The sequence below is a fragment of the Salvelinus sp. IW2-2015 genome, linkage group LG23 (genome assembly GCF_002910315.2).
Source record: "Salvelinus sp. IW2-2015 linkage group LG23, ASM291031v2, whole genome shotgun sequence".
Taxonomy (NCBI): domain Eukaryota; kingdom Metazoa; phylum Chordata; class Actinopteri; order Salmoniformes; family Salmonidae; genus Salvelinus; species Salvelinus sp. IW2-2015.
The window spans coordinates 49,316,850-49,329,875 of NC_036863.1; the positions used below are offsets into that span (position 1 = coordinate 49,316,850).

Below are 13,026 nucleotides of genomic sequence, written 5' to 3' on the forward strand. Positions count from 1 at the left end.
AAATGTGGAAAGTCAATACTTTCTGAATGCACTGTATATCAGTTCCTTGTCATTTGTATTATCATGAGTCATTTCACTCAGTTCTTTTGGTCATAGTTAGTTTGACTTCGAGAAACTGTATCAAATTGTGTTATACCCGCTCAGCCACCCTACTGCTGCCAATTCAATCAATTTGGGCCGTTGTTATTGTGTAAGCCGTATATCACTGGATTGCTGTTATTGATCACCCATCCTACCTCCTTTGTTTGCTGAAGCGCRGATGCCTACCTCAATTCGATTTGATTCCATTCTAGGCACCCAACTGCTCCCTCACCCTGCGTGGAGTCCAGGGGAATGTCCATGGTCAGTTTGGGACGTCTCTGTCCCCTTGTCCAGACCTGAATGGGGACGGGTTGCCAGAGCTGGCTGTAGGAGCCCCGCTGGAGGACAGAGGACGTGGGAGTGTTTACATCTTCCTGGGACGCCCTTGGGGCATCCAGGCCAAATACAGTCAGGTCAGTACTAAATAGACACAGCCCTCTGTTTCTGTCTAAATATTCTGAAATAAGCTAAAAGCTTACACTTTGCCAACTTCATCCTGCAGCCATGGCCTGCATTGTGGGAGGCTCTATCGTCAAGCAATCATTAGGTGTTTTTTTTTTACCAACCAAAGACATGACTTAAACAGGAACCAACTTTGCCTCAATTAATATGATGGATATATACAAATGAATGTGATATTTGAGGGTCTCTCATTGATTGTACAATGTACACATTTTTTTGTGAGTGTGTGTGAAATGACGGTTAGAGACATGTTCATTTCGACATTGTAAAGAAAAACTTTTATAAACAATGGCTACACTGCCATGTTGATCTGAGCCTTGCTGTTGGAAAATCACATTAGTGTCTGACTTCTGGCTGTTACAGATGCACCTCCCCCGACTTCACGCCTCGGCTTTCGTTTACAGTTGGTTGCTTTCGCTTTACCACTTCAACCAGCCCACGGACTTCTGCCCCATTGAAGTGTGTGCATCGTTTTGTGACATTGTCAGCTCACCCGTCTATAAATCGGCAGAAAACAGCACACTTTTATAGTCAATAGTTTATACTCTCATCATTACAACATACTTTTGTTATCCAACGATTTAAGACTGGGTGTATAAGACTACTGTCCCAATAATAAATATTCAGAGAATCTCTCCCATCCTTAAAAGTCAGCACACAAACGAGCTGAGTAGCTGGATGTGTGTACAAAATAGAATTAATGCATAGTATAAATACAAATGACACTTATGAACACAGTAGAAACAGGTTAAGTTATAGAGTAGGCTACAAAACTCATCTCCGAATGGCATAACGCATTTATTCAAACACGTCTGGACAGGGTTGATCTTTACGCATGGGTGTTTACACAGGCCAAAGTTTTCTTTATAATGTTCATGATTGAAAAGGCAAATATAGGGCTACAAAGGAACATGCATGTAAAGCAAATACTATATAGGAAAAAAGTGTAAATCTAAAAGTTGCCTAGTCATTCTTCATATTGTATTTTTTATTTAACCTTTATTTAACTAGAAAAGTCAGTTAAGGTAGGTGGTTTCACATTGTTTGTTGTGGGTGGTTGTTTCCTGTGTCTGTGTTTGTCGCGCCACACGGGACTGTTTCGGTTTGTTTGTCCGTTCGTTCGTTTTGTGTAGTCATTTTTCCTGTTTGTGCGTTCTTCGTTACATGTAAGTTCTTACGTCCAGGTCTGTCTACATCGTTTTGTTATTTTGTTTAGTATCAAGTTAGTTCGTTTTTTGTCTTGTTTAAATAAATATAATGTCATTTCACAACGCTGCGTTTTGGTCGAATCCCTGCTCCTCCTCTTCGGATGAGAGGTAGTAATCACACCTGTGGGGAGAGGGGCATTCTTCTTACCAAACCACATGACCTTTGTTTTGGAGGTGTTCAGAACAAGGTTAAGGGTAGAGAAAGCTTGTTGGACACTAAAAAAGCTTTGTTGTAGAGCATTTAACACAAAATCCAGGGAGGGGCCAGCTGAGTATAAGACTGTATCATCTGCATATAAATGGATGAGAGAGCTTCCTACTGCCTGAGCTATGTTGTTGATGTAAATTGAGAAGAGCATGGGGCCTAGGATCGAGCCTTGGGGTACTCCCTTGGTAACAGACAGTGGCTGAGACAGCAGATTTTCTGACTTTATACACTGCACTCTTTGAGACAGGTAGTTAGCAAACCAGGCCAAAGAGCCCTCAGAGATAACAATACTCCTTAGCCGGCCCACAAGAATGGAATGGTCTACCGTATCAAAACCTTTGGCCAAGTCAATAAAAAAAGCAGCACAATATTGCASAGAATCATGGGCAATGGTGACATCATTGAGGACCTTTTAAGGTTGCAGTGACACATCCATAACCTGAGCGGAAACCAGATTGCATACCCAAGAGAATACTATAAACATCAAGAAAGCCAGTCAGTTGATTATTGACAAGTTTTTCCAACACTTTTGATAAACAGGGAAAAATAGAAATAGGCCTATAACAGTTAGGATCAGCTTGATCTCCCCCTTTAAATAAAAGGATGAACAGTGGCTGCCTTCCAAGCAATGGGGAACCTCCCCAGAAAGGAGAGACAGGTTAAAAAGGTTGGAGATAGGCTTGGCAATGATAGGGGGCAGCAACCTTAAATAAGAAAGGGTCTAAACCATCTGACCCAGATGGCTTTTGGGGATCAAGTTTAAGGAGCTCCTTTAGCACCTCGGTCTCAGTGAATGCCTGCAGGGAGAAACTTTGTAGCAGGGCAGGGGGGAAAGAGGGAGAAGCATCGGGATAGTCGCATTAGAAGGGGTGGGAGATGAGGAAATGTTGGACGGGCAAGAAGACATGGCTAAGTCAAATAGGAATCCTGACTTAATAATGATTAAAGAGGTCAGCCATGTGCTTCTTGTCAGTAACAACCACATCATCAACTTTAAGGGACATGGGAAGCTGTGAGGAGGAGGGTTTGTTCTTCAGGTCTTTAACCATTTTCCAGAACTTTTTGGGGTTAGACCCACAGAGAGAGAGAGAGAACTGCTCCTTAAAGTAACTAACTTTGGCCTTCCGGATAGCCTGACTGCACTTAGCTATGCACCTTTTTGCATCAGTTTAGACATCTAAACTTTAGACTTCTGCACTTTATTGCTATAGAGGTTTGTCTAGAAAATTCTCAAACAGAATAGCTTATAATATACAGGATTGCTTTATATTCCAGGTGTCAGATTCTTATTTACAGTAGTATAGGCCTAAACAGTAGCTTACCAAAGGGGAGAAAATGTGACATGCTGGGAGAAGAACGACCGTGGTTTGTTTTCCTCCAAATCATTGATCAGTGATAATTCACGAACAGACTCTCTTTCACTGATAGAAAGTTGATAGACTTATGTGTAATAGCATTATAGAATTTAATCTGACCTACAAATGTATAGAGCTAGCCAGCTTGTAGTCCTAAAAACCGTAAATGAGTTACATCTGGTTCATTCAGCCAAAATTAATGGGGAAAGAAAATGAGGTCTGAGGTTAACACAGGCTTATGAGATCTTTTATGTTTTGTTCTATGAGACAATATCAGCCAGTTAACATGACTTTTATGAATTATGAAGCTTTTACGTGCGTTGTGTTGTTTTATTACATAGGATATTAGTTTTTAACTTCCCGTTGATAGGACAGTCTTGAACGGAGCCCCTCCAGTTTATTTTCAAGTGCGTTCGCCAGTAGAACGAAGGGTAAAGGCAGATTATCCACTCGCCGACGCAGTCTCGCAAGGCATCCGGCTCTTCGACCTCTGTATTGGCGTCTCCTCTTCATACGAAGGATGGGGATTTGGGCCAGGTCTGGGAGGAGCAGTATATCCTTCATGTTTGACTCATTAAAGAACAAATCCTCGTCCAGTTTGCGGTGGGTAATTGCTGTTCTGATGTCCAGAAGCTATTTTCGGTCTTAAGAAATGATGGCAGAAACATTATGTACAAATGAAATATACCATCTATATAACCAATTGTCCGCCGCCATTCTCAGTCTTATGGCTTTGGGGTAGAAGCTGTCTTAGAGCCTTTTGGTCCGAGAGACGTTTTTCCGGTATCGTTTGCTGAACGATAGAGTGAGCAGTCCATGGCTGGAGTCTTCGGCAATTTTCTGGGCCTTCCTCTCACACAACCTGATATAGAGGTCCAGGATGGTAGGGAGTTCGGACCCAGTGATATACCCTCTGTAGCGCTTTGCGGTCGGTGCATTTGCCATACCAACCGGTGATGTAGCCAGTCACACATGTTGCTGCATTCCATATTCCATATTGACATTGGTCTCCAGTAGCTTTATTTTTGCAGAAGAATAGCCTTATGCTAGGCATAATTTAGCTATAATTTGGCTAAGTAATTGTCTGCAATTAGAAGTGTTAACTAAATCATTGTAATTGACATAGGCTACATTTCCAGTTGAATCCTTTTATTTCAGTTGTAAAATGTCATATTCTTCCATTTTACCGCTTTCCTATTTCGATTTTGCTGTTCCTGACAGTTTACTTGATTGGGGCATGAGTAGTAAACGTAGACAATTACCATTTTCTTTGCCATTTCCAGTGTCTAGTATCAAGCCGGCTTGACAACAGTGTCAGATCAGCTGGTGTACTAGTTTATTGCGCTGTTCTTTTCATTGCAACCACGGTTATTTTAGCTTTGAGCTCCGTGCAATCTCCCATTAATCTCCCATTAGTAGCGTGTTAAGAAATCGTTGCAATTTATTTATTTTATTTATTTATTTATAGGGTCAAAGCACATTTAATCAACATCAATATTACAATAATGCAACATCCATGCCAATAGCTCATTTGCACCCTCAGTCCCTGGGCAGGTAAGAGCCTTTGCACAGCTACTATACAAATACTCACTAAAACAATACAAAATACAAATACATTACATCTAATAATATATCATTCTAACGACAACAACACTATCATCAACTGTCGTCTTGCATATGAGGAACCACAGATAACTCATGTGTACAGGTTTGGATGGATTTGAGCCATGTTTTCAATTTAAATGTAAGAAATACAATAATCAGTGCAGCTACTCAAGTCCATGGGCGTTGCATTCCAGTATCTTGTAGCTCTGACAGAGAAGGCCGATTGACCAATTTCACTGTGCCGGCATAGGGGTGGAGACCATACATGATCTTAAAGACGAGGCTTGCATCTACATGCTGCCTAAAGCTATCCAGACTAAATACATTATGTTTGTAAATGATATGACAATGGTGGTAACTGTTTGGTTTGTTATCAAAAGTGTTTGTTTTGTAGAGTGATTCAATTGGTTTCGGGAATAGTAGCTCCTGCTTGTAACCAGCATGTGAGACAATATCTCAGATGTGAGAGCTCATAGCATGCAGGAGGCAGGGCCTCCAGAGGAAGGAAAGGTCTGATCAACCTAGAGTTGGATAATCCAAATTTAACCGTGTTAACCGTGTTCAGTTTGGATAGGAGGACCTCACTATCTCTCTCACTCTCTGTCTCTCTCCCCACCCTTACTCTCTCCCTACATCCAGAGGATCCAGGGAGTGAGCGGGAGAGCGGGTAGAGGGCTGCAGTTCTTTGGGGTTTCGGTGCACTCTGCTGGGGATCTGAACTCAGACGGACTGGCTGATATGGTGGTGGGAGCTAAAGGAGCCGCTTTCATACTGAGGTTGGTTCATAAACACTCCGTAATAAAAAAGATTACAAAGGAATTTATTCTTACATACACTATATATACCAAAGTATATGGGCACCCCTTCAAATTAGTGTATTTGGCTATTTCAGCCACACCGTTGCTGACAGGTGTATAAAATCTAGCACACAGCCATGAAATCTCCATAGACAAACATTGGCAGTAGAATGGCCTTACTGAGTCACTTTCAACGTGACACTGTCATAGAATGTCACCCTTCCAACAAGTCAGTTCATCAAATTTCTGCCCTGCTAAAGCTGCCCCGGTCAATTGTAAGTGCTGTTATTGCGAAGTGGAAACGTCTAGGAGCTACACCGGCACAACCGTGAAGTGGTAGGCCACACAAGCTCACAGAACGGGACTGCTGAAGCACGTAGCGCGTAAAAGTTGTCTCTCCTCGGTTGGAACACTCACTACTGAGTTCCAAACTGCCTCTGGAAGCAACGCACAAGAACTGTTTGCCGGGAGCTTCATGAATTGGGTTTCTGTAAGGATTTACGCTGGTAGACGAGAAGCAGGTACAGGGAGTGAACATTTAATTAACAACAGACATGAAACAGGACAGCGTCTGGACATGAACACATAATGACATTAATGCTGACACAGGGAAGATTGTGTGGTCCAAGTGCTTATATGTACAGTACCTGTTTGAGCTCATGTTGGACAGATTCAATATTGTTCGATACTGTACAGTCTTGCCCTCTACCTGTGTCCATTCAGTTAGGACAAGTTAAAGCCTGATACTTGTATTTTTGTATGATATGGGCTTCCACTATTGGATCACCAAGACCAGTAAATACATCTACACTGAGCATGTCAACCTGCCTTGCCTTTTGCTGATTTCATGCCCTTATGAATGCTAAAAGGTCCCTATTTAAAAATGTAATATTCAAAATGTGTTGTAGACAAAATAATGAAAAGGGCTGTCTGGTAGCCTCAATAAATAGACAGATTTGTAGTTGAACAAGTTATTGCATGTATAACATTTTTTTTTTTACTTGACTTGAAAAAACGTGCAACTTGACTCAAATTGACTTGCTCTAATGCACGACTTGGACTCGAGACTCGACCCGTTCTACTTGGTACTCGACTTGAGACTCTGACCTTATGACTTGAGACTTGCTTGTGACTCGAATAATAGTGACTTGGTCCCATCTTTGGGTTTTACCCAGAGGGAAGTCTTATTTCCAGGGTGAATACATTTTTATTAATGTACACTACCATTAAAAAGTTTGGGGTCACTTAGAAATGTCCTTGTTTTTGAAAGAAAAGCACATTTTTTGTCCATTAAAATAACATCATATAGATCAGAAATGCAGTGTAGATATTGTTAATGTTGTAAATGACAATTGTAGCTGGAAACGGCAGATTTTTTGTGGAATATCTACATAGGCGCACAGAAGCCCATTATCAGCAACCATCACACCTGTGTTCCAATGGCACGTTGTATTAGCGGATACCAGTTTATCATTTTAAAAGGCTAATTGATAATTACATAACCCTTTTGCAATTATGTTAGCACAGCTGAAATATTGTTGTGCTGATTTAAGAAGCAATACAACTGGCCTTCTTTAGACCATACATCCTGAGGCTGCATTTATTTTAACAAAGATAATCTGAGAACAAGGCTTCCTAAATTCTATCAGCATATTGAATGCGCGACACGGGCTGGCAGCATTCTGGACCATTGCTACTCTAACTTCCGCGATGCATACAAAGCCCTCCCCCGCCCTCCCTTCTGCAAATCTGACCATGACTCCATTTTGTTGCTCCCAGCCTATAGACAGAAACTAAAACAGGAAACGCCCGTGTTCAGGTCCAATCGGATTCCACGCTTCAAGATTGCTTCGATCACGTGGACTGGGATATGTTGGGATATGTCAGACAATAACATTGATGTATACGCTGACTCGGTGAACGAGATTATTAGCAAGTGCATCGGTGAGGTTGTACCCACTGTGACTATTAAAACCTTCCCTAACCAGAAACCATGGATTGATGGCAGCATTCGTGCAAAACTGAAAGTGCGAACCACCGCTTTTAATCATGGCAAGGCGACTGGAAACATGACCGAATACAAACAGTGTAGCTATTCCCTCCGCAAGGCAATCAAACAAGCAAAGTGTCAGTGTAGAGACAAAGTAGAGTCGCAATTCAACGGCTCAAACACGAGACGTATGTGTCAGGGTCTACAGTCAATCACGCATTACTAAAAGAAAACCAGCCCCGTTGCGGACATCGACGTCTTGCTCCCAGACAAATTAAACAACTTCTTTGCTCGCTTTGAGGACAAAACAATGCCACTGACACGGTCCGCTAGAAAAGCCTGTGGGCTCTCCTTCACCGTGGCCAACGCGAGGAAAACATTTAAACGTGTTAACCCTCGCAAGGCTGCCGGCCCAGACAGCATCCCTAACCGCATCCTCAGAGCATGCGCAGACCAGCTGGCTGGTGTGTTTACGGACATATTCAATCAATCCCTATCCCAGTCTGCTGTGCCTACATGCTTCAAGATGGCCACCATTGTTCCTGTTCCCAAGAAAGCCAAGGTAATTGAACTAAATGACTATCGCCCCGTAGCACTCACTTCTGTCATCATGAAGTGCTTTGAGAGACTAGTCAAGGATCATATCACCGCCAACCTACCTGTCACCCTAGACCCACTCCAATTTGCTTACCGCCCCAATAGGTCCACAGACGACGCAATCGCCATCACACTGCACACTGCCCTGTCCCGTCTGGACAAGAGGAATACCTATGTAAGAATGCTATTCATTTATACAGCTCAGCATTCAACACCATAGTACCCTCCAAACTCATCATTAAGCTCGAAATCCTGGGTCTCGACCCCGCCCCGTGCAACTGTGTCCTGGACTTTCTGACGGGCCGCCCCTAGTTGGTGAGGGTAGAAAACAACATCTCCAATCCGCTGATCCTCAACACTGGGGCCCCATAAGGGTGTGTTCTCAGCCCTCTCCTGTACTTCCTGTTCACCTATGACTGCGTGGCCATGCACGCCTCCAACTCAATCATCAAGTTTGCAGACGACGCGACAGTGGTAGGCTTGATTACCAAGAACGACGAAACGGCCTACAGGGAGGAGGTGAGGGCCCTCGGCGTGTGGTGTCAGGAAAATAACCTCACACTCAATGTCAACAAAACAAAAGAGATGATCGTGGTCTTCAGGAAACAGCATCCACATCGACGGGACAGTAGTGGAGAAGGTGGAAAGTTTTAAGTTCCTTGGCGTACACATCACGGACAAACTGAATTGGTCCACCCACACAGACAGCGTGGTGAAGAAGGCACAACAGCGCCTCTTCAACCAAAATTTGGCTTGTCACATAAAACACTCACAAACCTTTACAGATACACAATCGAGAGCATCCTGTCGGGCTGTATCACAGCCTGGTATGGCAACTGCTCCACCCACAACTGCAAGGCTCTCCAGAGGGTAATGCGGTCTGCACAACGCATCACCGGGGGCAAACTACCTGCCCTCCAGGACACCTACACCACCCGACTTCACAGGAAGACCGAAAGGATCATCAAGGACAACAACCACCCAAGCCACTGCCTGTTCACCCCGCTATCATCCAGAAGGCGAGGTCAGTACAGATCCATCAAAGCTGGGACCAAGAGACTGAAAAACAGCTTCTATCTCAAGGCCATCAGACTGTTAAACAGCCATCACTAACATAGAGTGACTGCTGCCAACATTCAGACTCAAACCTCTTGCCACTTTATTAAATCAATTTATTAAATGTATTAAAGGTATCACTTGTCACTTTAAATAACGTCACTTTAATAATGTCTACATTTCCTGCATAACTCATCTGCACTGGCGGACTGGCCGTCGGGAGCACCGGGACATTTCCCGGTGCTCCCGACGGCCTACGTTTTGGCCTGCGTGAATAGTCAACTTGACCAGCGATAATATAGCAAGTAGGAATGAGTTGACGGAGAATCCACGCATCAGGCGCGACTCTCACTCTCTCGCTGCAGTGTCCCCGCGCGACAAAAATGACACCAGGTCTCCCCGCGACGCACATAGCAACCGTCTACCTGCTTCTCTACGGATAACATTTTAGACAAGTCGCACGGTGAAATGGACGGTCAGAAAAGGAAAGGTGGAGCAGAGAGGGAGAGAATAAAAAAGAGAAAGGCCCTTGCCACAGACGCTGCTAAATGCTGCAAAAATAAGCGACATGTTCGCCAGTAAGGGACCAGGTCAGTCAAAACCACTAGCTAAAACACACACACTGACACACACACACGACACCCAGCATGGTGTGTCTAGCTAATAATAGTGACACAACAGCCGGGAGGCTAAAAAGTTTGCACGTCTTACGTCTTCTTGGAGGAATTATATCATAGTAATTAGTGCAACATAGAGATCATAATATGACAATGAAGGCAATATATTTCAACTCGTAAAACATAGTAAACCTAGACTATGGACTTGCCAGCATTCGGTCATGACTCATGACACATAAGCTAGGGAAAGTGCACATACACTGTACAGCGAAACAGGCTACAGTAACGTAACCATAATACATCCATGAACGTAACACAGTAGCCTGTGTGACACAGCACAAGCAGTGACAAAGATCATTAGCACCATTAGTACCAACATTACACGTTAGTACAATAATATACAGCTCTGGGAAAAATTAAGAGACCACTCCAAATTAAGAGACCGCTCGTAATTTTTCCCAAAGCTGTATTAATGTAGCCTACTGATACACTAATGATGATAATGATAATAGAGTATTTTATTTGTAAAGGTGAAGAAGGAAGCAGCAGCAGCACTAGAGCTTCAGGTGCTCCTGCAGAACTGGAGATGGTGGTCAGTTCAGAGTCAGACTCGGAGCAGGAACCTTCTGGTACAACTTAAGAGCACAAACCTAAACATGTAGGCTATGATTTTAGATGAATATGTACTTTATTTATGAGATTATCAGTAGGACTGTAATTGGGGGGAGGCATACAATCGTTGACTACACAAGTAATACACGTTTACATTTAGGTTATTTATAATGTTGATCTCATTCTGCAGAGCAACCAGATGTGCAGAGAGAGAGAGAGGTTCAGAGCCCAGTACAGGGAAAATAGAAAGAGACAGCGAAAGCACTGAAATCCATTTGATTATTTTGCCCATCCTCAGTCCAAGGATTTTGACTTATTTTTTCAGTACCACCCAAAACAAACCCCTCAGTCATTCCCAATGTATTCCACTCCAAAGATGGCACAAACAGAAAATGGCTGACATACTATGAAGTAACTCACTCCTTGTTCTGCTCAGTATGTCTTGCATTCGCAAAACCTTCAGCCAGTGATAGTGCATTTGTCAAAGGAGGCCTGGAAACATGCCCATCAGAGAGTACAGGAACATGAGAGAAGCAAGACTCATAGAGAAAGTGCAGAAGCCTTTTTCCTCAGAGCCAGCAAAGCAGACATCCGTTCCCTTCTGAGTGATAAGCTAATGTCAGTTCAACGAGACCAGGTCAGAAAGAGGAGGCAGGTCATGGAACGTGTGATTGATGAAGTTGAAGTTACTGGTAAATGTGAGCTACAGAGGACACAGACACAAAGTTGCATATAACTTGAAAAACATGGCCGTTAATCATGTCAAGTTTCTTGACCTTATATTGTTGCTAAGCAAATATGATGTCTGCCTACAAGAGCATGTTTTTTAAAATCTTTATTTAACTAGGCAAGTCAGTTAATACTTAACACCCATCCCGGATCCGGGAGCATCCTCATCAGTAAAAGCTGACTAGCATAGCCTAGCATAGCGCACAAAAATAAATAGCATATAAATATCATGAAATCACAAGACCAATACAGCAAATGAAAGATAAACATCTTGAAATCCAGCCATCATTTCCATTTTTTAAAATGTTTACAGCGAAAACACTATGTATTTCTATTAGCTAACCACAATAGTCAAAGACTCAAACGCATATTTTCACAATTTTTCTATCGCATAGGTAGCTATCACAAAAACCGACCAAATAGAGATATAATTAGCACTAACTAAGAAACAACTTCATCAGATGACAGTCTTATAACATGTTATACAATAAATGTATGTTTTGTTCGAAAATGTGCATATTGAGGTATAAATCATAGTTTTACATTGCAGCTACCATCAAAAATATCACCAAAGCAGCCAGAATAATTACAGAGAGCAACGTGAAATACCCAAATACTCATCAAAAACATTTATGAAAAATACATGGTGTACAGCAATGAAAGATAAACATCTTGTGAATCCAGCCAATATTTCCGATTTTTTAAAACAATGTTTTACAGCGAAAACACAATATAGCATTATATTAGCTTACCACAATAGCCAAACACACAACCGCATTTATTCACCGCATAGATAGCATTCGCAAAAACCAGCAAAAGATATAAAATTAATCACTAACCTTGACCAACTTCATCAGATGACAGTCTTATAACATCAGGTTATACAATACACTTATGTTTTGTTCGAAAATGTGCATATTTARAGCTGCAAAYCGTGGTTATACATTGKGAATATGTMGCATCGATTCACCAGAATGTCCGGAGCTAKTTTGGACACTCACCTAATCTGACCAAAGAACTCATCATGAACTTTACATAAAAATACTTGTTGTATGGCAAATGAAAGATACACTGGTTCTTAATGCAACCGCCGTGTTAGATTTTTTAAAATAACTTTCCCATAACAAACAGCTTGCGTTATTGCAAGACAGCGCCCGCCAAAACGGCAGAGAATAGGAATAACATTTTCCACAGAAATACGAAATAACATCATAAATTGTTTTAACTTTTGTTGAGCTTCCATCAGAATCTTGTACAAGGAGTCCTAGGTCGAGGATAAATCGTTGTTTGGTTTTAGGATGTCCTTTTCTCCTGTCGAATTCGTGCCACAATGCTAGCCAATGTTGATGACGTTCCCAGTTTCTCTCGACGCAAAGAACGGAAAACTCCAAAACGTTATTCAAAACGTATAAACGTTGAATAAACTGATGAAACTCGGTTGAAAAAACCTACTTTATGATGTTTTTCTAATATGTATCAAATAAAAACAGAGCCGGAGATATTAGCCGTGTATACCGAACGCTTTTCAGAAGCCAATGTCGAGCTCCGCCTCGCGCCTTGGTAGACAAAGGAAATTCCTGACCTCCCACTCCAAAGGCTCTTGTTCGACCTCAGATCAAGTTAGACACCCCATTCCACCTTCCACTGCCTGCTGACATCTAGTGGAAGGCGTATGAAGTGCATGCATATCGATAAATATTAGGCAATTG

General features: G+C 42.3%; 1 protein-coding gene across 2 annotated transcripts in view; it reads left to right on the forward strand.

Annotated features, from left to right (window-relative positions):
* LOC111950988 (integrin alpha-X) overlaps nt 1-13,026 on the forward strand; it is a 62,119-nt gene that overhangs the window by 14,338 nt on the left and 34,755 nt on the right. For both annotated transcript variants that reach the window (XM_070434690.1, XM_070434689.1), the window contains exons 14-15: nt 294-494; nt 5,559-5,695. In XM_070434690.1, the coding sequence (XP_070290791.1) occupies nt 294-494; nt 5,559-5,695 (338 nt within the window). The remainder of the gene's footprint in view (nt 1-293; nt 495-5,558; nt 5,696-13,026) is intronic.